Here is a 26,278-nt window from a genome sequence, read left to right on the forward strand (position 1 = left end):
AAGAATTTGCAAATAGCCAAGCAAGTTCTGCACTAAATGCAGTGGAACACAGCAAGCCAGGACAAGGAATGTCCTCTTTCAGATGGAATTTTGATCCAACCAGAAGTACATTGGGGTTGTTCAGCCACCTTCTGTCTTTCTGCTAATGTTCCACTCCTTCAGCTACAATGTTGTAGTGTAAGTATGCTCATGGATGGAATGTTACTTTGGCAGATGGCTTATCTCTATCATAGAAGTTCTCACTGTAAATTGTCAGGTGTTGATGATTCCTGGTGTGGTATACCATGTTCATTGCTTTTGAGTTTCCCACGTTGCTGTTTGTAGTGAAGTATTAGCTTAAAAGATTCCATTGTTGTCCTACAAGCCAATGTATGAGAACCTTTATGATACCAGCAGCAAATGTTCTTAGTCAAGCTGTCGTTCTTTTAAAGCCTCTTGTTACCATGAAACTAGTACTGATTTCAGTTTTCTTTGTCGATTATTTCTTAGAATTCTTTTCCTAAGTGATTTGATTATAGAACCAGTTTTGAAGTATTGCTGACTTTGCAGTTTAACCATGTTGGGTATGAGTTCCTGTCAGGTCGTACTTTTACCTTTTCCTGCCAAGCATTAGCCAAAACAGTGCAAAAAAAATCCCTCGGAATTTCATGCAATTGTGTTTTGGAGGTCTTCTGTGTGAGTTTGGGAAAGACTGCACGAGAAACTGGGGGAAAAAAAAACATTATTTTCCCAACCACATAGAAACCCAACTGGATTTTCCTAAAATATAATAAGTTTTCAGCACCTGTTTAGAAAAAAATTGTCCACTGTATTCTGACAGTAGCCACAAGGTCCGGAGAAATGGGGAAAAAAAAACTAAGAATAAGAACAAGTTTGTAGCTCACTGAAAGAGCTAACAACAGCTGGTAAAGAAGGCATATGGCATGCTTACCTTCATCAGTCAGGGCATTGAATATGAGAGTCAGGAAGTCATGTTGCAGCTGGATAAAACTTTGGTTAGGCTTGATTTGGAGTATTGTGTTCAGTTCAGGTCACCCCATTCAGGAACGATGTGGAGGTTTGGAGAGAGTGCAGACGAGGTTCACCAGGATGCTGCCTGGATTAGAGAGTATTAGCTAAATGGAGAGGTTGGACAGATTTGAATTGTCTTCTCTGGAGTGTCAAAGTCTGAGGGGGAGACCTGATAGAAGTTTATAAAATTATGAGAGGCATAGATAGGGTAGATAGAATCTTTTTCCCCAGAGTGGAAATGTCAAATAGAGGGTGTAGGTTTAAGGTGAAAGGGGGAAAGCATGAACTGGAGACCTGAAAGAACTAAGAACAAGAATGTTCCCCACCCAAACCCTTTTGAAATGGATTTCAATAAAATGGTATAAAAATGAAATTTTGTAACTTTACCAACCTTTGCCACTTCTTCTGGCAGCTCAGTCCATATACCCACCACACTCTGTGTGGAAAAAGATTTCCCCTCAGGTCCCTTTTAAATCTATCCCCTCTCAGCTTAAACCTATGCCCTATAGTTTTAGACTTCTCTACCTGGGATAAAGACTGTGACCATCCACCTTCTCTATGCCCCTCATGATTTCGTGTAGGTTACCCCTCAGACTCCTACGCTCCAAGGAAAACAACCTCTTCCTGTCAAGCCCTCCAGTCCCAGCAATATCCCTGTGAATCTTTCGTACAACCTCTCCAGCTTAATTTCATTCTTCCTATAGCTGGGTGACAAGAACAGCACACAATAGTCCAAGTGTGGTCACACCAGTATATTGTACAGCTGTAACATGATATCCCAACTCCTGTACTCAGTGCCCTGATTATGAAGGCAAGCGTGCCAAATACCTTCTTCACTACCCTGTCTACCTGTTTGCCACTTTCAGGGAACTGTGTACTTGTTCCCCTCGATCTATCTGTTCTACAGCACTCCCCAGGGCTGTGCTATTTATTGTGTATGTCGTGCCATGGTTTAACTTCCCAAAATGCATCACTTCATATTTGCCAGAGATAAATTCTATCTGCCATTCCTTTGCTCACGTTCCCAGTTCATCTAGATCCTTTTGAACTTCAGACAACCTTCTTCACTGTCCACCACACCATCAATTTCGGTGTCATCTGCAAACCTACTAATCATGCCATCTACATTCTCATCCAAATCATTAATATATATGACAAACAACTGGGGATCCAGCACTGATCCCTGCAGTATACCACTGGCCACAGGCCTCCAATCTGGAAAAACAACCCTCGACTACCACCCTCTGTCTCCATCCACCAAGCCAATTTTGTATCCAGTTGACTGGCTCACCCTGGATCTCATGTACCCTAACCTTCCAGACCAGCCTACCATGTGGGATCTTGCCTTTCCAAATGCTGGTGGATCCTGTCCCTCAGAATCCCCTCCACTAACTTTCCCACCACTGATGTTAGGCTCATTGGCCTATAGTTCCCTGCCTTATCCTCGCAGCCATTCTTAAATAACGGTACAACATCCTAAGTATGTGTGGGCTATTGTGAATCCCCCTATTGTGTAAATGAGTGGTGGAATTGGGGTGGGAGGGGGGAGGAAGATGTCGGGACTGTGGGGAGAAGAAAATGGGTTAGGGTAGGAATGGTGTAAATGGATGGTTGATGATCGGTGCAAATTCAGTGGGTCCTACTCTCTTTGAATGTAGAACAGTACAGCACGGGGACAGACCTCTCGGCTCACTATGTCTGTGCTGACCATGATGCTAACTTAAACTAATCCCATCTGACACTGTGTGGTTTATATCCATCCATTCCCTGTCTGTTCGTGTGTCTGTCGAAATGCCTCTCAAATGTTGCTATTGTATCTGCTTCCACCATTTCTCCTGGCAGACACATTCTGGGCACCTACCACTGTATGTGTAAAAAAAAACTTGTCATGCACGTGTCCTTTAAACTTTACCCCTCTCATCTTAAACCTATGCCCTCGAGCACTTGACATTTTCACCCTGGGGAAAAGACTCCTGAACCTCATATATGCTTCCTTTTTCTTTTTGACACCTCACATCATTAAAGGTTCCTGAACCTTGCCATCCTTGTCTTCCTTCTTCACAGGAAGATGTTGCTCCTGAACTCTGACAAGCTGGCCTTTGAAGGATTCCTTACACATCAGATGCAGACTTGCTCCCAGTCTACTCTCCCAAATTTCTGCCTAATACTGTTGTAATTGGCCTTTCCTCACTTTAGCACTTTCCAGTCTTATCTTTATCCATAACTGTCTGAAAACTTAAGAAGTTATGATCACTGTTCCCAAAGTGCTCTCTCATTGAAACTCTGATCACCTGCCCAGGCTCATTTCAAGGTCTCCTTCCCTGGTTGGTTTATCTACATACTGTTTTAAGGAATCCTACTGGATGCACCTACAAATTCTGCCCCATTTAAGCCTCTGGCACAAAGGAAATCACAGTTAATATTTTCCTGATTACCTGAAGTTCTTCAGGGGTGGCATGGTAGTGTAGTGGTTAGAGTAACGCTATTACAGCACCAACGAATCAAGTTCAATTCCCGCCGCTATCTGTATGGAGTTTGTACGTTCTCCCTTTGTGTCTGCATGGGTTTCCTCCAGCTGCTCTGGCTTCCTCCCACATTCCAAAGACGTACAGGTTAGGAGTTGTGGGCATGCTATGTTGGTGCCGGAAGAATAGCGACACTTGTGGGCTGCTCCCAGCACATTCTCAGTAACACAAAAAAGACGCATTTCACCGTGTGTTTCGATGTACATGTGACTAATAAATAAATATCTTTTTCCTATCCCTGGTTTAAAATCTTTAATGTTTTCCTCATGACAGGTACTAAGCTCACTAACCTGTCATTTATTGCTCTCTGTTCCCCCATTCTTGAATACTTTTGCCAAAGTTAAGGTAAAAGTGAAGGTTGCTGAGACACTGGGTGAGATAAGAGGTCCTGCAAAGGCTGATAATTCTTGAATTGATTCTGTCATCTGGCTTTGCTTATCAAAGGAAACTAGTAAAAACTTTAGAGGTACTCTCCATAATGCTTAGATTTGTCAAACTATATATCCCTTCCATAAGTCCACATCAACTCTGGCCAATCCATTTCTTTTGGAAAAACTTTTTATATCATCTCCTAGGAAAGGAAAGAGAGGGTATAATTTTTTTTCCCCCAAAAGAAATGGATTGGCCAGAGTTGATGTGGATTTGTGGAAGGGATTTAATGTTTGACAATTCTCTTATTTTAGCTTGCAACTGGCAGAATAATTGAGAGCGAGCCAGTTGACGTACATTTTAACTTTGTGAAGGTCTTCGATAAGGTACCACACAAGATTACTAAACAAAGCATGATATTGGGGGTAACGTACTGGTGTGAATTGAGGACTGGTTAATTGACAGAAATTGGGAGAGTTTGACTTGAGGTTTGACAGGGTGTTAGCATCAGCTTTTTGTAGTCTAAATAATTAGAATGAGGGAATCAAACATAATAGTCAATTTTGTGAAATAAATCTTAAGTATGAGTGTGACTATGAGTAGGAGACAGAGGTTCAGGGGGACTTCCAGAGCAAGGATATGATGAAGATTAATATGGGGGAAAAATGTAAGGTGATCCATTTTGATAGGGATAAATAAAGGCGAAGAATTTTTTTAATGGTGAGATATTGGAAGTTGTTGGTGTGCAGATACAGCAAGCAATTAAGAAGGCAAATTATGATAGAGATTTATAAAATCACAAGGGGTGCAGATAAGGTAGATGGTCAAAGTCTTTTTCCCAGGGTAGCAGAGTCTAAAAGTCAAAAGTCGAGTTTATTGTCATAGGCACAAGTACATGTATGCACAGGTGCAATGAAAAACTTATCTGCAGCAGCATCACAGGCACATAGCCAGAAGGCATAGGTTTAGGGTGAAAGGGGAAAGATTTAAAAGGAACCTGAGGGAAAACCTTTTTCATGGTGTGTGGTGGGTATATGGAAGAAGCTGCCAGAAGATGCTGTAGAGGTGGGTACAATTATAACGTTTAAAAGACATTTAGACAGGCACGTGGATAGAAAAGATTTAGAGGGATATGAGCCAAACACAGGTAAATGGGACAGGCTTGGATAGACATCTTGGTTGGCATGGATGAGTTGGGTCAAAGGGCCTGTTTCCATGCTGTTTGGCTCCTAAGACTTCATGACAGCCTTTATTGTAAGGCGATTTGAGTACAGGAGTAGAGACGGTCTGCTTCAATTTACTGACACTAATGCAAAACACTGGTGAGACTGCATCTAGAATATTGTGTGCTGGTTTGGTCTCCCCACCAATACTTGCTCTTTGAACTGCAGCACAGGCCATAGGTGGCGGAGGTTCACCAGATTAATCCCAGGAATGGTGGGAGATGAAGTAGGCTGGGCCTATTCTCTCGAGTTTAGGAGGTGCAAAATTCTTAGGAGAACAGGGTAAATATTGCTGATCTTTCCCTGGCTGGGCTGTTCAGACCAGGAGAAGGTCTTAAAACAAGGGGTTAGCCAATCAGGACAGAGATGAAAAGAATTTTTTTTCATCAGTTTTGGAATATTTAGAAAATCAAGGGATATGGGATTCGTCGTTTTAAACTGAGGTTTGTGGTCATTTCTTTTTGTAGGGGATAGTAAATCTCTGAAATTCATTACCCCCAGAGAGTGTGGAGGCTAGATCATTAGATGTATTCAAAGTGGAGGTTGATAAATGTTTGAAAGATTGGGGAATTGAGGGCTATGGGATCTGGCACAGAGGTGGTCTGGTCAGTTATTGTATTGAACAGTGGGGAGGCTTGAAGGGCCAGGTGCCTATTTCCAGCTCCTGGTGTTTCATGTGTTATGTGCTGAGGCAAAAGGTCATTGAATGGCGGCACAGGCACGAGGGGCTAAATGGTGCCTTCCATTTTGTATGTATTAATGACAAAGAAATCCCAAGTTAAGAGTAGGAATTCTGTGCCCTTTATACTTTCACCCTGACCATAACCAGTAATAGTTGAGTAATTAATCTCCCTCCATTACTTCCCTAATTTGTATGTTCTCCCTGTGACTGAGTGGGTTTCCTCTGGGTTCTCCCATTTCCTCCCACATTCCAAAAAGACGTACGGGTTAGTAGGTTAACATGGGTGTGATTGGGCGGCGTGGGCTCGTTGGGCCGGAATGGCTTGTTACCGTGCTGTATAAATAAAGTTTAAAGTTTTAAAAAAACAGGGTTCTGTAACCCCCATCACTGAACTGTAACAACAGGGGTCTGTAACTCCTATCACTGAACTGTGACCATAAGACACAGGAGCAGAATTAGGCCATTCAGCCCATCGAGTCTGCTCTATGATTTACTTTTCCCTCTCAACCCTATTCTCCTGCCTTCTCCCTTTGATGCCCATACTAATCAAGAACCTAGCAACCTCCACTTTAAATATACCCAATGACTTGGCCTCCACAGCTGTCTGTGGCAATGAATTCCACAGATTCACCACCCTCTGGCTAAAGAGATTCCTCCTCATCTCTATTCTGAAGGAACATCCTTCTATTCTGAGGCTATGCCCTCTGGTTCTAGGCACTCTCATTACAGAAACATCCTCTCCATGTCCACTCTATTGAGGCCTTTCAATATTCGTTAGGTTTCAATGAGATCCTCCCTCATCCTTCTAAACTCCAGTGAGCACAGGCCCAGAGCCATCAAATGCTCCTCATACATTAACCCTTTCATTCCTGGGATCATTCTTGTAAACCTCTTCTGGACCCCCTCCAATGCTAGCACACCCTTCCTTAGATATAAGGCCCAAAATTGCTCACAATACCACAATATGGTCTGACCATATGGGGTTTGGTCTGAATGTGGTCTGACCAACACCTTATAAAACCTCAGCATTGCACCCTTGCTTTTATATTCTAGTCTCTCGAAATGAATGCTAACATTGCATTTGTCTTCCTTGCTATAGACTCAACCTGCAAGTTTAGGGAATCCTGCACTAGGACTTCCAAGTCCCTTTGCACCTCAGATTTCTGAATTTGCTCCCCATTTAGAAAATAGTCCAAAGTGCATGACCATACACTTCCCTATTCCGTCTACCACTTCTTAGCCCATTCTCCCAACCTGTCCAAATCCTTCTGTAGACTCCCTACTTCCTCAACACTACCTGCCCCTCCACCTGTCTTTGTATCTGCAAACTTGGCCACAAAGCCATCAATTCTGTCAACCAGATCATTGACATATAACGTAAAAAGTAGCAGACCCAACACCGATCCCTGCGGAACACCACTTGTCACCAGCAGCTAATCAGGAAAGGCTCCCTTTATTCCTACTCTTTGCCTCTGCCAGCTAGTCAATCTTCTATCCATGCTAGTACCTTTACTGTAATACCATGGGCTCCTAACTTGTTTAGCAGCCTCCTATGCGGCACCTGGTCAAAGAACTTCTGAAAATCCAAGTAAACAACATCCACTGACTCTCCTTTGTCTATCCTGCCTGTTACTTTCTCAAAGAATTCTAACAGATTTGTCAGGCAAGATTTTCCCTGAAGGAAACCATGCTGACTTTGGCCTATTTTATCATGTGCTTCTAAGTACCCCGAAACCTCATCCTTAATAATGGACTCTAACATCTTACCAACCACTGAAGTCAGGCTAACTGGGCCTATAACTGCCTGTCTTTTGCCTCCTTCCCTTCTTAAAGAGTGGAGTGACATTTGTGATTTTTCCAGTCCTCTGGAACCATTCCTGAATCTAGTGATTCTTGAAAGATCACTACTAATGTCTCCATAATCTCTTCAGCTATCTCTTTCAGAACCCTTGGGTGTAGTCCATCCAGTCCAGGTGATTTATTTACCTTCAGATCTTTCAGCTTCCCAAGGACCTTCTCCTTAGTAATAGCAACTACACTCACTTTTGCCCCCTGACCCTCAAATTTCTGGCATGTTGCTGGTGTCTTTCACAGTGAAGACTGACGCAAAATACTTATTTAGTTTGACCGCCATTTCTTTTTTCCCCCATTACTACCTCTCCAGCAGTCTGATGTCCACTCTCGCCTCTCTTTTACTCTTTATATGTCTGAAAAAACTTTTGGTATCCTCTTTTATATTATTGGCCAGTTTATCTTCATATTTCATCTTTTCTCCCCTTATTGCTTTTTTAGTTGCCTTCTGTTGGTTTTTAAAAATTTCCCAATACTCTAGCTTCCCATTAATTTTTGCAATAGTGTATGCTCTCTCTTTTGCTTTTATGCTGTCTTTGACTTCCCTTGTCTGCTCTGGTTGCCTCATCTTCCCTTTAGAATGCTGCTGCTTCTTTGGGATGAAATGATCCTGTGTCTTCTGAATTACTTCCAGAGGACAATGGGTCTATAACCACCCCCCCCTCCCCCATCATTGAACTGTAACAGCAGGAGTCAGTAAACCCCCCACCCCCATCACTGAACTGTAAGAGCAGGGGTCTGTAACCCCCATCACTGAACTGTAAGAGCAGGGGTCTGTAACCCCATCACTGAACTGTAAGAGCAGGGGTCTGTAACCCCATCACTGAACTGTAACTGCAGGGGTCTGTAACCCCCATCACTGAACTGTAGCAGGAAGGTGCTTTAAACCATCCCACCTTCCCAATCATGCTTCCTACCTTTTAATATGAAAATTTGAAAAAACAAATGGAGATCTGAAAGGACAACATATGATATTATAGACACTGAGGAGGCCAGGCAGCATCTGTAGAAAGAGAAAAGAGATAGTGGAGCCAAGGAGTGAAATTTTTCAGAACTCACTAAATTCTGGGAGGCTGCCTAAAGATTGGAGAATGGCCAATGTGATTCTCTTGTTCAAAATAGAAGAAAACATGGCAGGGAACTAGAAGCCAGTTAATTTAACACCTGTTTTTGGCAAGATCAAATCAATGATGAAATAACTAATCATTTAGGAAAGCTGAATATAATCAAAGCTATTTAAGATGCTTTTATGATAAGTAAATCATGTTTGACAACTTTGATCGAATTCTGTGAAGATGTGACAGGAAAGTTGATGGAGGAGAACCCTGCTGAAGTATGTTTTAGATTTCCAAAAGGCGTTTGGCAAGGTTCTACATAAAAGACTGGTACATAAATTAAGATACCAAGGTATTGGAAGAAGTGTGTTAGCATGGATTGAAACTTGGCATCATGTAGAGTTGGGATAAATGGTGGGGCATTTGAGCTACACTACCATCCCAAGCTCTCTGTTTCCCCACAGATGCTGCCCATCTGTGATTTCCAGCAGTTCCTGCATTTCAGGCTTCCACTGTTTGGCTTTGTTAGTGTTACTGGCAGAATTTGTATTTGTATAGATGTAATTGTTTACACTACAAGCTTCATAAATGAAAATATCTTTGTGTTATATTTAAACATAAATATGGCCAGAAATTGTAACAGGAGGATGTGTGCATCATGGGTAATGTATCATGTCAGCTACCATGAACCTCTGAGTATTACAGTTGCATCAATATTTCAGTTTTTTTTGTGAGAACATGACTAATTGGTATTTTTATTTTATTTTAAAGCGTCTCTGTGATGAAATAATCGTGCTGCATCTCGGTTACCTGAACTACACAGAATATGTGATCACTGTCACTTTTTACAATCTAGCAAACACTAAGTTTCCAATAAAGGATGTGAATTTCACTGTAAGTACACCATCCATTTTTGATTTTCCACAGTGTTTTATGTATTTAATTCCTCGTCTTCACAAATAGTTCATGTAAACACATGATCAAAGATCCCTTATTTAATTATGATGTTCAAAGGTATAAAAAATGAGTTTTCATTTTTTTTCCACAACTGCATCTTGCACACCCATTTGTTGGTGTGTTTAGTTATATATTCATTTAACTACACCATCTTTGTGTGATTCTAAAGAGAGAACAGTATGTGATTTAAAGATGTAATTTAACAAGAATCTTAATCTCCCTATCACTCCATACATTTTCACTTTTCTGCTAACAATTTCCCCCTCTTTTTCATTTTGCTTTATTGCAAATACCATGTTTTATGCATTGGTGCTAAGGGTTGAGACTGAGGTTGATTCTTGGACAGGACATCTCATTGGTGATAAGAGCCTTGATCAGTTCTTGTTGATTTCCAGTTATCTTGTAGGCTGGCAACATCCACGTGGTCTGAAGATGCTATTTACTGTATGTGTTGTTCCCTTCCTGTACCTTGACTAAGTGGTATAAGTAGCAATAGAGAAGGCATTCCATTGTAATGGGCATTGCATATCTACTCTTCTCTTAGTTAAGTTAAACAACTAGATTAGACATAATTGGATGTATGATTTATCTCTTGGTGAAAATTACTTAAAGATATTATTTGGCCAATATAACGTTGTTGTTTTGGGAGCATACTGTGCTAAATTGGCATTTCCTATATCACAACTGACTTCGTAGAGTCATACAGCATGGAAACAGGCCCTTGGGCCCAACTTGTCCATGCCGACTGTGTTGCCCAGTGAGCTAGTCCCATCTGTCCACATTTCGCCCTTAGCCCTTTGAATTTCCCCTATCCAAGTACTTATCTAGATGGCTGTTAAATGTTGCTAATGTGCCCGCTTCAACCACTATTTCTGGCAGTTCATTCCAAGTACGCACCACCCTTTGCATGAAGAAGCTGCCCCTGATGTCCCTTTTAAATCTCTCACCTCTGATCTTAGACCTATGCCCTCTTGTTTTTAGCACCCCCTCTCTCGGAAAAAGACTATGTGCTTTCACCCTGTCTATACCCCTCATGATCTTATATACCTCTTATCAGGTTACCCCTCAATCTCCTACATTCCAGGGAATAAAGTCCTAGTCTATGCAACCTCTCCTTGCAACTGAGGCCCCCCAAGTCCAGGCAACATCCTGGTAAATCTTTTCTGCACTCTTTCTAGTTTAATAACATATTTTCTATAACAGGGTGACTAAAATTATACCCAATACTCCAAGTGCGGCCTCACCAACGTCTTATATAACGGCAACATAACTTCCCAACTCCTATGCTTAATGCCCCCGACTGATGAAGGCCAATGTGCCTGACACCTTTTTCACCACCCTATCTACCTGTGACGCCACTTTCAGCGAACTATGCACTTGCACTCCTAGTTCCCTTTCCCAGGGCCCTACCATTCACTGTATAAGTCCTATCCCGGTTTGATCTCCCCAAATGTAATACCTCACATTTATCTGGATTGAAAGCCATTTGCCAATCCTCGACCTACATACCTAGGCTCAAGGACAGCTTCTATCCCGCTGTTATCAGACTATTGATCCGGTACAATAAGATGGACTCTTGACCTCGCAATCTACCTTGTTATGGCCTTGCACCTTATTGTTTACCTGCACTGCACTATCTCTGTAACTGTAACCCTTTATTCTGCATTCTGTTATTGTTTTACCTTGTACTACCTCAAATCACTGTTGTAATGAAATGATCTTTTTGGACGATATGCAAGGGAAGTTTTTCACTGTACCTCAGTACATGTAACAATAATAAAGCAATTTACCAATTTAGCTGATCAAAACCCCCCTGTAATTTTCTACTCGATCTACAACACCACCTATTTTAGTATCATCCACAAGCTTACTAACCATGCTTTGTACATTCAGATCCAAATTGCTTATATACCAGATTTCAATATTGTGGCAACCAACCAACTAGGATTCTTAAACTTTGTAGGTGTCTAATGTTGTTTAGACTCAGTCATGTCCATACCAGCCATCAATTACCGATCTACAGTAATCCCACTTCCCAGCACCTAGTCCTTAGCCTATTAAGCTTTGGCAGATCTTTGTCTGGATACATCATTGTTGTGAGAGTGCCTTCTTCCATAACCTCAGGTAGTGTGTTACAGATTGCAGAAACTCTCTGGATGAAAATATTCTTCCTCGGTTACCCTCTAAACCTCTTCCTCCTTACCCTAAACCTATGCCCTCTGGTTTTTGATACCACAATTATGGGGAAAGGTTTCCTACCATCTCCACTATCTATACTCCTCATTTTGTATGCTTCAATCAGGTTCTCCTTCAGCATCCTCTGCTTCAAGGAAAACAACCCCACACTATCAAATCATTCATCATGTGAAATTCTCCATCCCAAGCAACATCCTGGTGAATCTCCTCTGTATCCTCTCTAGTGCAGTCATGTCCTTCCTATAATGTGGTGACCAGAAATGCACACAGTATTCCAGTAATGGCCTAACCAATGCTTTATAAAGCGGTACCATAACCTCTGTGCTCTTATATTTTATGCCCCAGTTAATGAATGCAGGTATGCTCCAGGGTCCCTCTGTTAATACTCCCTAGGGCCCTACTATTCCTTGTGTATGTTCTAAAGTGCATCACCTCAGACTTATCAGGATTAAATTCTGCCTGCCATTGCTCTGTCCATTTTTACCAACTGATCAAGACATCTTGTGGTCCAAGACCATCCTCCTCACTATCAATAATACCACCACTTTTTGTGTCATGTGCAAACTTACTATTATACATCCTACATTCATATGCAAATCATTAATGTACATCACAAACGATAAGTGTCCCAGTATTGATCCCTGCAGTACACCACTGGCCACAGGCTTCTAATAAAATAAAAACAACCCTCCACCAACACCCTCTGTCTCCTATCACCAAGCCAGTTTTGAATCTAGACCAAATCTGTGATATGTTTGCATTTTCCTTTATCTTGTTCTCAATATCATTTGACACCCAGGACTTGCTGTCGTTTTCTTTCACCCTTATGGAAACACATTTGCCGTGAACTTTCACTTAAATGCTTCCCACTTGTCAGTTGCAAGTAACTGCTCACAGTCTACTTTTGTCAGTTCCTGTCTTGTGATATTAAATCAGCCTTGCCCAAATCCAGGATCTTAATTTCTGTCCCATCCTTTTCCCTTTCCTTGAAACTTGCAGACTTATGGTCATTATCTCCAAAATATTTCACCCAGTTGCCTGGCTACATTTCCTAAGATTAGGCCTCAGACTGGCCCTTCTCTCGCAGGGCCAGAGTAATCCATGTGCTGGTTAAAAAAGCTCTCCTGGATGCAATAGGATCCTTAATATTGCAGTGCCTCCTTTTTTTACACGCCCTACACCCAGTTGCACTTGGAGATTCTATACCTTGAGTTGATAATCATGTCCTACCTTCAACTATGACAAGGATAGCTAGGGTAGAATTTTTTTCCCATGCTGGGGGTGGCTAAATCCCCATAGGTATAAGATGCGAGGTAGGCGATTTAGAGGGTTTTTTGGGGGAGATTTTTAACACAGAACGTGCTGCCTGAGGAGGTGGTGGAGGAAAATATTCATCACGTTTAAGAAACATTGAGATAAACACTTGAATTGTCAAGGTGTAGAACTCTACACACCTATGCCGGTAAATGGGACTATTATAGATAAATACAATGGTGGGCATGAAGATGATGGACCATGATGACTGCTGGTTTACCCTCCCCTTCTTAGTGTGCCCTGCAGCAGCTCTGAGACATCCTTGACCCTGGCACCAGGGAAGCCTGTACCCTCTAGGAATCTTCACTTGTAGCCACACAAATGCTTGTTTACTCCCCTCACAAGCAAATCCCCTATCTAGCTCTCCTATTGTGATTTTTACTTGTCCCTCCTGTGCAGCAAAGCAGGTCCCTCCTGTGGTGCCACAAACTTAGGTAGTGCTTCAAATTGAAGTAAGTTTAGTACTTCTGGAGACTCTGTTTGTCTTGCTCATTTAAATCTGATGTTATGTTTCTCTCAACAGCTGAAGATGTATAATGCCTCATTTTCACAAGTGGAGATCTGGTTCCGATTTATCTTTGTAGTTTTCACTTTCATGGTCACAGTAAGTACAATATGTCCAGGAGAGATTTGCATTTTGGTGGGTGACTATGTTTTGAATAATACTACTTAAATCCCTTCTTGATGTCAAAAACAAGACAGCTTTAGAGTCGTTCAGCACAGACGCAGGTTGGTATGTGTATGCTGACCATCAAGTAGCTATCCATTGGCAAGATGTCAATCATCAAAGAGGAAGTAGCCTATCACTGAGGAAAACTTGATATAATTAAAATCAGTCAACATGATTTTATGAAAGGCAAATCATGTTTGACAAATTTGCTCGAATTCCTTGAGGAATGGGGAGAGTCCATAGAGTTGATGCACTGTACTGTTACCGCAAAACAACAAACTTCACATCATAAGTCAGTGATAATATATCTGATTCTGAGGGAAATCTGTAGATGTAATGTATTTAGATTTTCAAAAGGCATTTGACAAGACGCAACACGAGGCTGGTGGACATATCGCCAGGACCGATGGTCTGCACCCAAGGGTTTTAAAGGAAGTGGTTGCATAAATAGTGGACCTATTGGTTGAAATTTTTCAAAACTCTCAATTCTGAGAGGGCACCAGAAGATTGGAAACAGCTAATGTGACTCCTTTGCCCAAAAAGGGATGAAGACAGAAGGTGGGAAACTACAGGGCAGTTTAACATGTTAGATTCAATAGTCAAAGAGGAAATAACTAATCATTTAGGAAAGCTGAACATAATTAAACATATTTAGCATAGCTTCAGGAAAAGTAAATGATGTTTGACAACTTTGATCGAATTCTTTGAAGATATGACAGGAAAGTTGATGGAGGGAATTGGTTCTCAGCCCTCAATTGTTTACGATTTACATTAATAATCTGCAGGAGGGAATCAAATGTTAAGATTTCCAAGTTTGCCAATCACACTAAAATATGTGGAAGGGCATGTTGTAATGGGGATATTGTGGTTCTGCAACAGGATATAGATCAGGAGGAGTCAGCGTGGTCTTGTACAGGTTATCGAGTTGTTCAAGTGCATGAAAGTAGAACGTAGAACAGTACAGCATAGGAACAGGCCCTTCGGCCAACAATGTTGTGCTGAACAAATTAAACTAGTAATTAAACACCGAACTAAACTAATACTTTCTGCCTACATAATCTATATCCCTCCATTCTCTGCACATTGATAAGAGTCTCTTAAATGTCTCTATCGTATTTGCCTCCACTATCACCCTGTGGCAGCGCGTTCCAGGCACCCACCACTTTCTGCGTGTGAAAAAAAAACTTACCCCACACATCTCCTTTGAACTTGCCCCCTCATCTTAAATGCAAGCCCTCTAGTATTAGACATTTCAACCCTTGGAAAAAGATACCGACTGTCTACTGTCTGCCTCTCATAATCTTATAAACTTCTGTCAGGTCTCCCCTCAATCTCTGCCGCTCCAGAGAAAACAACCCAGGTTTGTCGAACCTCTCCTTATAGCACATGCCCTCTAATCTAGGCAGCATCTTGGTAAACCTCTTCTGCGCCCTCTCCAAAGCTTGCACATCCTTCCTATAATGGGGTGATCAGAATTGAATGCAATACTCCAGATATGGCCTCATCAGAGTTCTAAGAGGCTGCAACATAACTTCCAGACTCTTGAACTCAGTGCCTCAACTAATAAAGACAAGCATACACCTTCTCTACCACCCTATCAACCTGTGCAGCCACTTTCAGGTAACTATGGACTTGGACCCCAAGATCCCACTGTACATCAACAGTCTTAAAGGCCCTGCCATTAAATGTGTACTGTCCCTTTACATTTGATCTCTCAAAGTGCAACACCTCACTTTGGCCGGATTAAACTCCATCTGTCATTTCTCCGCCCATATCTGCAACTGATCTATATCCCGCTGTATCCTTTGGCAATCTTCTACACTATCCACAATGCCACCAATCTTTGTATCTTATCTTATCACCTGCAAATGTATTAACCCACCTATCCACGTTTTTATCCAACCATTTGTATATATCACAAACAGCAGAGGTCCCAGTATTGATTCCTGTGGACCGCCAACTAGAATAAGTCCCATTGACCACAACCCTCTGTCTTCTATGGGCAAGCCAATTCTGAATCCAAATGGTTAAGTCCCCATGGATCCCATTCACCTTAATCTTCTGGTTGAGCCTACCATGAGGGACCTTGTCAAATACCTTACTAAAATCCATGTAGACAATGTCCACAGCTCTACCTTCATCAATCACCTTCAATCAAGTTAGTAAGAAGTGACTTGCCCTGCACAAAGCCATGCTGACTGTACTTAACTAGGCCATGGTTTTCCAAATACTCATAAATCCTATCTCTAAGAATCCTGTCCAATAGCTTCCCTACTACTGATGTGAGACACACTGGTCTATAGTTTCCAGATTATCCCTTTTTCCCTTCTTGAACAAAGGAACAATATTAGCCACTTTCCAGTTCTTCAGGATCTTACTTGTAGCTACAGAGGACTAAAGATCTTAGTCAAGGCCCAAGCAATCTCATCTCTTGCCTCTCTCAATAACCTGCGGTATATCCCATCGGGCCCTGGGAACTTACCCATCTTAATGTTTTTCAAGAGACCCAACACTACCCCTTTCTTATTCTCAAAATGCCCTAGCATATTAGCAAGCTCCACACTGATCTCACTATCCTCCACGTCCTTCTTGGTGAATACCAACACAACATATTCAGGACCTCGCCCATGTCCTCTGCCTTCAAGCACATGTTCTCTCCTTTATCCTTGAGTTGTCCTACCGTCTCCCTAGTAATCCTCGTGCTCTATAGAATGCCTTGGAATTCTCTTTAATCCTACCTGCCAAGGAATTTTTATGGCCCCTCCTGGCTCTCTTAATTCCCTCCTTGAGTTCTTTTTTGAGCTTCTTTATAATCCTCAAGGGTTCTGTTTGATTTTAACTTCCTAAACCTTACATATACTTTCTTTTTGTTCTTGACCATATTCATCACCTCTTTCAACATCCAAGGTTCCCTTACCTTTCCATGCTTGTCCTTTCTTACATGTCCTGTACTCTGTGCAGTTGGTCCTTAAACATCCTCCACGTGTCAGATGTGGACTTGCCAAAAAACAGCTATTCCCAATTAACTCTCCCTAGTTCCTGCCTAATACTCTTGTAATTTGCCTTCACCCAAATTAATACTTTCCTGCAAGGTCCATACTTATTCATAGCTACCTTAAAACTTAAAGAGTTGTGATAACTGTTTCCTCAGTATTAACCCATTGAAAGATCAGTCACCAGCCAGGTTCATTGACCAACACCAGGTCAACCTGGTCCCTCGACGTCGACTGTCCATTCCTCCAGCATCTTATGTGTTGCTCTAGATTCCAGCATCTGCAGTCTCTTGTGTCTCCTCTCTGTCAGTATTTCACATTTATTTGCTTTAATTACATTTGCATTATCCTCCTCTTTTGCGAAGGCAGTTGGGAAATATTCAATAGGAACCTTCCTTGCACACACGTTGGTTTTGGTCCCCAATAAGGTCCTACCTTATTGCACAGTAGTGTAGTGGTTAGTGTAACGCTATTCCAGCGCCAGTGACCCGGGTTCAATTCTGACTGCTGTCTGTAAGGAGTTTGTACGTTCTCCCTGTGTCTGCGTGGGTTTCCTCTGAGTGCTCCGGTTTCCTTCCACATTCCAAGGACATATGGGTTAGGAAGTTGTGGGCATGCTATGTTGGCGTCGGAAGCGTGGTGACACTTGTGGCTGCCCCCTGAACACTCTGCACAAAAGATGTATTTCACTGTGTGTTTCAACGTACATGTGACTAATAATAAATCTTATCCTTTTTCTTGTTTTGTTTTTTTTGATCTTGCCAATATGTTTTCCTACCACTTGCTTTCTAGATTTTGCTTTTACTTTCATTGCTCTGCTTTTGATAATCCTCCTTCTGTTAACTTCCCTTTGTTCATTCTGTTCACCTTGTCATCTAAGGGCTCCAGGTTGGACAGTCCTACCATTTTTTTGTAGGGATCTGGATCTCCTTATTGAAAGCCTCCATTGCTCTGAAACTGGGTCACCTTCAGGTAGCTAGTTCCAGTCTTCACTGGTAAAGTTGACCTGCTCAATTTAAAAACTTTACCCCTATTTTGCTTTGATTCTTTTCCATAATTATGCTAAACATAATGGAATTATGATAAAATAGATCATCTGCAGACATCCCTTTCACTCCCATTCTCTGAAACTAACTCCAGGAATATTCCCTCCACTACTCTTGCTGGGCTTGCTACACACTGGCTAAAATGTTTCTCCTGAATGTGCTTTAGGAATTCTGTGTCCTCTATCCCCTTCACACTGTCTATATTGCTGTTAGTATTTAGGTAATTGAAATCTCTCACTATTACAATTATTACCCCAGATGCTATGTGACCAGTGGAGTACTTTGAGCATTTTCTATTTTTAACCTTGTTTGATGATCATTTAACATATCATCCCCTCTCAGAGCTGCGTTTAATGTTGGTGTTTGGACATATCTATCTTAATGACAGGGTGATATGTTGCTCCACAGTTTATGATAATATTGATTGAAATATTTTCGTTCCTGAGCTGGTAATCCCTGAAGAACTTTATGTTGATTCCACAGTGCCTGTTCGCTCACTCTTTGAGGAAGTTTTCAATGAGAGATTGGGCGATTGAACAGAAATGGATGTCCATCTTACTGCCATTGTTACTGCTTTATAATGGTATGTGTCATTGATGTTTGCTGCTGCATATTAGGGACTGAGGTATCCATGCCTACAGCCAATCCCATTGGGAGATTAGGAATCCCACTTTATGGTCTGTTCCATCACAATCTCAGGAATCTCATTTTATGGCATGTTCCTTGGGGATCTCAGAAAGCCAAACTTAAGGAATGTTTCACAGGGTGACTGGGAATCCCTGCCTGCAGCCTGTTTCATAGGGAGCTCAGGCCATGGCCTGCACTTGCTCCCATAAGGAAATAAAGAATTTCTGTGTGGTGTTCAGTCTCCTGGAGAAATTAGGATCTGGGAGGGGCTTTACATTGAGTGGGGAAACAAGGCAGGAGATTAGTTTTCTTTATTTCTTTTAAACGTGGTGTCCAGAAATGTTTGATACTATTCCCGGTGAACTGCTGCTGTTTGTGGTTTATTTTTATGTGAAAGTGAAGAATGGGATACAGTTATGAACTTCCCATATCTTGAAGTTATTTATTAATCTTGATGTACAACTTTGTGTTTCTGGCCTTTTCCAGTGAGCTCTTTGTACCTTCACCTACATTTTGAGAAGTATGTGTATCTAAAATAGGGCACAATTTATGTGACTGTTAATGACAGAATGATGTTTTGCTCCATGGTTGGTGATGATATCGATTGAAATAGAGTCATACAGCACAGAAAAGGACCCTTAGCCACATACTTGTCCATTCCAAACAAGATGTATATTCAAACTAATCCCATTTCCCAGCACTTGGCCCAAATCCCTCTCAATGCTTGTCATCCATATACCTGTTCACATACTTCTTAAGTACCTGCCTCAACCACTTCCTCTGGCAGCTGGTTCCATATATCTACCACCCCTGTGTTTAAAAGAAAAGTTGCTCCTCAGGTTCTTAATAAACCTTTCACCTCTAATCTTAAAACCATGTCCTCGAGTTTTCAATTGCCCAACCCTGGAAAAAAGACTGCTCATGCAATCTATGCCCCTCATGATTTTATATACTTCTATGAGAGCACCCTTCAGTCCCCAATGCTCCAAGGAGTAAAGGCCCAGCCTGTCTAACCTCTCCCTATACCTCAGTCCCTGGAGTCCTGGCAACATCCTTGTCGATTTTTTTTGCACTCTTTCCAGTTTAATCACATCCTTCCTATAACAGAGTGACCACAACTGAACACTACTCCAAGTGTAGCGTCACCAACATCTTGTACAATCACAACATAAACTCCCAACTTCTATAGTCGTTGCCCTGACTGATGAAGGCCAGCATGCCAAAATCTTTCTTCACTGCACTATCTACCTGTGACTCCACTTTAAGGGAGCTATGCCCCTGTACTCCAAGGTCCCTCTGTTCTACAACAGTACCCAGGGCCGTTCCATTCAATGTAAAAGTCCTACCTTGTTTCGTCCTTCCAAAATGTAGTACTTCGCACTTTTTTTGAATTAAATTCCATTTGCCATTTCTCAGCCCACCTACCCAGCCGATCAAGGTCCAGCTGCAGCTCTTGATAGTCCCCTTCACTGTCTATGACACCACCTACTTTAGTGTCATCTACGAACTTACTAACGCACGGTAGCGTAGCGGTTAGTGTGACGCTATTACAGCGCCAGTGGTCAGGGTTCGATTCCCATCGCTGTCTGTAAGGAGTTTGTACATTCTCCCGTTTCTGCGTGGGTTTCCGCCTGGTGCTCTGGTTTCCTCCCACATTCTAAAAAGACGTACGGGTACGCTGTAATAAAATAAAAATTTTAAAAAATTTTAAAAAATACTGCTCATATATTCTCATCTAAATCATTAATATAGATGACAAATAACAATGGGCCCAGCACCGATCCCTGGGGCATACCACTAGTCACAAACCTACAGTGTGAGAAACACCCTTCCACCATCACCCTCTGTTTTCTACCATCCAGCCAATTTTGTATCCAATTTACTATCTCTCCTTGGATCTAACCTTCCAGAGCAACCTACCATGCAGAACCTTATCAAAAGCATTACTGAAATCCATATATACTACTTTTACTGACCTCCCTGCGTCAACCTTCCTCGTTACTTCTTCAAAAAACTCAGTCAAATTCGAAGGAGGAGATCTTGCACGCATGAAGCCATGCTGGCTACTCCTAATTAACCCCTGCCTTTCCAAATGTAAGTATATCTTATCCCTCAGAATGCTTTCCAGCAACGTACCTACCACAGATGTTAGGCAAACAGGTCAATAATTACCAGGTCTATCCTTACAGCCCTTCTTAAATAAAGGAACAACATTTGCTATCCTCCAGTCTTCCAGCTCCTCGCCAGAGGATAGTGATGTTTTAAATATATCAGCGAGGGCTCCTGCAATTTCTTCTCTAGCTTCCCATAGTATTTGTTCTTGGATATCTGGATCTGGAGATTAGTCTATCTTCGTACATCTTAGTACATTCAACACCTCTTCTACTGTAATGTGGACTGCTCTCAAAATACCTCCATTAACTTTACCAGATTCCCAAGTCTTCACATCTTTCTCAGTGGTAAAAGCAGAGGAGAAATAATCTTTGAGAACTCTGCCCATCTCCAGTGGCTCCACACACACATTTCCATCTTAGTCTTTGAGGGGCCCTATTCTCTCCCTCGTCACTCTTTTACCTTTAATGTATGTAAAAAAAAAATGGGATTCTCTTTAATTTTCTCTGATCGGGTCCACAGGATTCTTGAGCGGGAAGGAGAACAGCCAGAGGTCGTGGTTCATGTTGGTACCAATGACATAGGTAGGAAGAGGGATGAGGTCCTGAAAAGTGAGTTTAGGGAGCTAGGCAGAAGGCTGAAGAACAGGACCTCAAGGGTAACAATCTCAGGATTGCTGCCAGTGCCACGTGATAGTGAAGGTAGGAATAGGAGGAGATGGCAAATAAATGTGTGGCTGAGAAGTTAGTGCAGGAGCGAAGGTTTTAGATTTTTGGATCATTGGGATCTCTTCTGGGGAGGGTGGGACCTGTACAGAGAGGATGGGTTACACCCGAACCTGAGGGGGGCCAATATCCATGCAGCCAGGTTTGCTAAGGTGGTTCGGGATGGTTTAAACTAGTTTACGAGGGGGATGGGAACCGGAGGAGTAGGTCAGAGGAAGAAGGGAATGGGGAAAAGTCAGATCTAACAGGTAGAGAGGCTTTGAGGAAGGAGAAGCAGAGTGTAGGCTATAAAAGTAGTAATGTGGATGGGCTAAAGTGCATTTACTTAAATGCAAGAAGTATCAGGAATAAGGGTGATGAACTGAGAGCTTGGATAAGTACATGGGACTACAATATTGTGGCTATTACAGAGACATGGCTGACATCAAGGCAGGAATGGAAATTGAATATTCCTGGTTTTCAATGTTTTAAAAGAGATAGGGAGGGGGGGGAGAAGAGGAGGAGGGGTGGCGATATTGGTCAGGGACATAATTACAGCTGCAGAAAGGGTGGATAATGTAGAAGGATCCTCTCTAGAGTCAATATGGGTGGAAATTAGGAACAAGAAAGGAGCAGTTACTCTACTGGGAGTATTCTATAGGCCCCCCGGTAGCAGTAGGGATACTGAGGAGCAGATTGGGAGGCAGATTTTGGAAAGATGCAAAAATAACAGGGTTATTATCGTGGGAGACTTCAACTTCCCAAATTTTGATTGGCACCTGCTTAATGCCAAAGGCTTAGACGGGGCGGAGTTTGTTAAGTGTGTTCAGGACAGATTCCTGTCACAGTACGTTGACAGGCCGACTAGAGGGAATGCCATATTAGATCTAGTTTTACGTAATGAACCGGGTCAGGTGACAGATCTATCGGTGGTGAGCATTTGGGGGACAGTGACCACTGTCCCATAACCTTTCGCATTATCATGGAAAAGGATAGGAGCAAAGAGGACGGGAAGATATTTAATTGGAGAAAGGTGAATTATGAGGCTATAAGGTGAGAACTTGAGAGTGTAAATTGGGATAATATTTTTGAAGGGAAATGTACTATAGAGATGAGGTCAATGTTCAGGGATCTCTTGCAGGATGTTAGGGATAAATTTGTCCCAGTGAGGCAGAGAAGGAATGGCAGGGTGAAAGAACTATGGGTGACAAGAGAGGTGGAACAACTAGTTAGGAAGAAGAAGGCAGCATACATAAGGTGTAAGCAGCAAGGATCAGATAGGGCTTGTGAGGAATATAGAGTAGCAAGGAAGGAACTTAAGAAGGGGCTGAGGAGAGCAAGAAGGGGACATGAAAAGGCTTTGGCAAGTAGGGTTTAGGAGAATCCTAAGGCTTTTTTCTCGTACGTGAAGAGCAGAAGGATGGCTAGAGTAAAGGTAGGTCCGATTAAAGACAAAGGTGGGAAGATGTGCCAGGAAGCTGTGGAAGTGGGTGAGGTCCTCAATGAATACTTCTCTTCAGTATTCACCAAGGAGACGGGTCTTGATGACGCTGAGGACAGTGTTGGTAAAGGTAATGTTCTAGAGCATGTAGATATCAAGAGAGAGGATGTGTTGGAGCTGTTAGAAAATATTAGGACAGATAAGTCCCCGGGGCCTGATGGAATATTCCCCAGGCTGCTTCGTGAGGCGAGGGAGGAGATTGCTGAATCATTGGCTAGGATCTTTGAGTCCTCGTTGTCCACGGGGATGGTACTGGAGGATTGGAGGGTGGTGAATGTTGTCCCTTATTCAAAAAAGGTAGTAGGGATAGTCCAGGGAATTACAGACCAGTGAGCCTTACGTCTGTGGTGGGCAAGCTGTTAGAAAGGATTCTAAGAGATAGGATCTATGAGCATTTAGAGAATCATGGACTGATTAGGGACAGCCAGCATGGCTTTGTGAAGGGAAGATCTTGCCTCACAAGCCTGATAGGGTTCTTTGAGGAGGTGACCAGGAAGATTGATGAGGGTAGTGCAGTAGATGTGGTCTACATGGATTTTAGTAAGGCGTTTGACAAGGTTCCGCATGGTAGGCTTCTTCAGAAGGTCAGAAGCCAAGGGATCCAGGGAGGCTTGGCCGTGTGGATTCAGAATTGGCTTGCCTGTAGAAAGCAGAGGGTTGTGGTGGAGGTAGTGCATTTGTATTGGAGGGCTGTGACTAGTGGTGTCCCACAGGGATTGGTTCTGGGACTGCTACTTTTTGTGATATTTATTAATGACTTGGATGAGGGGGTGGAAGGGTGGGTTAGCAAGTTTGCAGATGACACAAAGATCAGTGGTGTTGTGGATGGTGTGGAGGGCTGTTGAAGCTTACAGAGGGACATTGATAGGATGCAGTGCTGGGCTTAGATGTGGCAGATGGAATTCAATCCAGAGAAGTGTGAGGTGGTACACTTTGGAAGGACAAACTCCAAGGCGGAGTACAAGGTAAATGGCAGGATTCTGGGCAGTGTGGAGGAGCAAGGGATCTGGGGGTTTATATCCACAGATCAGTGAAAGTTGCCTCACAGGTGGATAGGGTAGTTAAGAAAGCTTAAGGGATGTTAGCTTTCATAAGTCGGGGGATCGAGTTTAAGAGCCGCAAAGTAATGATGCAGCTTTACAAAACTCTGGTTAGACCACACTTAGAGTACTGTGTCCAGTTCTGGTTGCCTCATTATGGGAAGGATGTGGAGGCGTTGGAAAGGGTGCAGAGGAGATTTACCAGGATGTTGCCTGGATTAGAGGGTATGGATTATGAGGAGAGACTAAAGGAGCTAGGGTTTTATTCATTGGAGAGAAGGAGGATGAGGGGAGACATGAGAGAGGTATACAATATATTAAGAGGAATAGATAGTAGACAGCCAGCGCCTCTTTCCCAGGGCACCAATGCTCAATACAAGAGAGCATGGCTTTAAGGTGGGAAGTTCAAGGGAGATGTCAGAGGGAGGTTTTTCACCCAGAGAGTGGTTGGTGCATGGAATGCGCTGCCTGGGGTGGTGGTGGAGGCTGATACGTTGGTCAAGTTCAAGAGATTGTTATGCTATTAAGAGATTGAGACGCTATTACAGCGCCAGCGATCGGGGTTCGATTCCTGTCGCTGTCTGTAAGGTGTTTGTACATTCTCCCGTGTCTGCGTGGGTTTCCTCCGGGTGCTTCAGTTTCCTCCCACATTGCAAAGACGCACGGGTAGGTTAATTTGGGTTTAAAATGGGCGGTGTAGACTTGTTGGGCCGGAAGGGTCTGTTACCACGCTGTAAATAAAATTTAATTTAGGTTTAATTTAATTTTAAAAAAAAATAAGCATATGGAGGAATTTAAGATAGATGGATATGTGGGAGAACGGGGTTAGATAGTCTTAGGTGTGGTTTGAAGGTCGGCACAACATGGTGGGCCGAAGGGCCTGTATTGTGCTATATTGTTCAATGGTTCTATGGTTCAAAGCCATCTCATGCCCCCTCTTTTCCCTCCTAATTTCCTCCTTGTATATACTCTGGCATCCTCTATATACCTCCAGTGACTCACTTGATCCCAGTTGCCTGTATTTGTCCCAAGCCGCCACCTTTTTCTTGACCAGAGTTACAATATCCCATGACATTCAGGGTTCCCAACTCCCAGCAGCTTTGCCTTTTACTTTAACAGAAACACATGGTTTTATTTTCATTCCTGTGAAATATTTTCAATGATATGTTTTCATTCCTGAGCTGGTAATATCTGAAGAACTTTTTGTTGATAGCACAGTGTTCGAGGAAGTTTTTAATGAGAGATTGGGGATTGACAGAGATGGATATCTGTTCGGGCATGGATATGTGCTTTTTAAAGTGAGAGTGAGTAATGTTCTTTGAACCATCTGAAGTTTTCAGGAATCCTCAGAACTCGGAATGGCAAACTTTGACCTTGCTTTCAGAAGAATATGTTGTCATAGTGCTTGGGTTTTTCTAAAACGTTTGACACAGTGATATTATTTTCCTTTCATTTTCAGACCCATTCTTCCCACTCTCGTTTCTTGTAAACAGCTGGTTTCCAGGAATGCTGGATGATCTATTCCAAGCGATCTTCCTCTGTGCCTTGCTGCTATTTTGGCTTTGTGTTTACCATGGATTTCGTGTGCAGGTACAGTGGAACTCAGCAGAATGGAATCGCTTGTTAGCAACTTTTACCCCACCAGTTGTTTGTCTTCTCCCACCTCCACTTCACACACCAAGCATCTACTGGTACCGTTAAACCTACGCTGCCCCCTCACTCCTCATTACCCCTCCCCACCCCTGTTTCTCATCAGTGCAGCCTACTTCATACAAGCTGTTGATTTTATGAATTTATAAATGTCTAATCATCCCTGCATATTTTTATTTCTCTTTCAGGGAGAGAGGAAGTTCTTAACTTTTTATTTGCCTAAACTGTTAATTGTTGGTCTCCTCTGGCTGGCTGCTGTGACATTGGGAATATGGCAGACGTGAGTAAGGGTATTATTTTAAACGCTTGTCTTTTATGTGGCTCTTAACTGAAAACCTTTAGTTTCAGATTCCTGCAATCTTTCGATTTTTTTTTAAACTGATAAGTGTTGAAGTTTAACCATATAATTTGGGAAACATTTTGGGGACCTAGAAGAGCAACAAGCAGTGTTGAGATATTTTATGAATGGAGGCTTGCATTCATTTAGTACATTTTACAACTTAAGGTGGTTTAATATTATTTTAAAGTCAATGATGTGAAATTTAGTATCTTGTGGTTGTAGGGAGACAAACTCAGTGTTTGCACACGAGGTTCAGCAAATAAGCTGAACCTTGCGTTGTGTTGTAGTTCCTGGCTTCTATATAAGGTATTAAAGTAGGTCTGCTCTGCCGATCTACTTACAGTAAGCATACTGTACAAGAGCATAACACAACATACTAGAGCATAACACAACAACTTGTACGACTTCAACA

General features: G+C 42.3%; 1 protein-coding gene across 4 annotated transcripts in view; it reads left to right on the forward strand.

Annotated features, from left to right (window-relative positions):
• The window catches only part of tmem181 (transmembrane protein 181), a 105,244-nt gene that overhangs the window by 38,885 nt on the left and 40,081 nt on the right, over positions 1–26,278 (forward strand). For all 4 annotated transcript variants that reach the window (XM_052011388.1, XM_052011389.1, XM_052011390.1 and 1 more), the window contains 5 exons: positions 9,488–9,610; positions 13,707–13,787; positions 18,376–18,475; positions 25,336–25,466; positions 25,715–25,806. In XM_052011388.1, coding sequence (XP_051867348.1) covers positions 9,488–9,610; positions 13,707–13,787; positions 18,376–18,475; positions 25,336–25,466; positions 25,715–25,806 — 527 coding nt within the window. The remainder of the gene's footprint in view (positions 1–9,487; positions 9,611–13,706; positions 13,788–18,375; positions 18,476–25,335; positions 25,467–25,714; positions 25,807–26,278) is intronic.

Source organism: Pristis pectinata, chromosome 3 (assembly GCF_009764475.1).
Source record: "Pristis pectinata isolate sPriPec2 chromosome 3, sPriPec2.1.pri, whole genome shotgun sequence".
NCBI lineage: Eukaryota > Metazoa > Chordata > Chondrichthyes > Rhinopristiformes > Pristidae > Pristis > Pristis pectinata.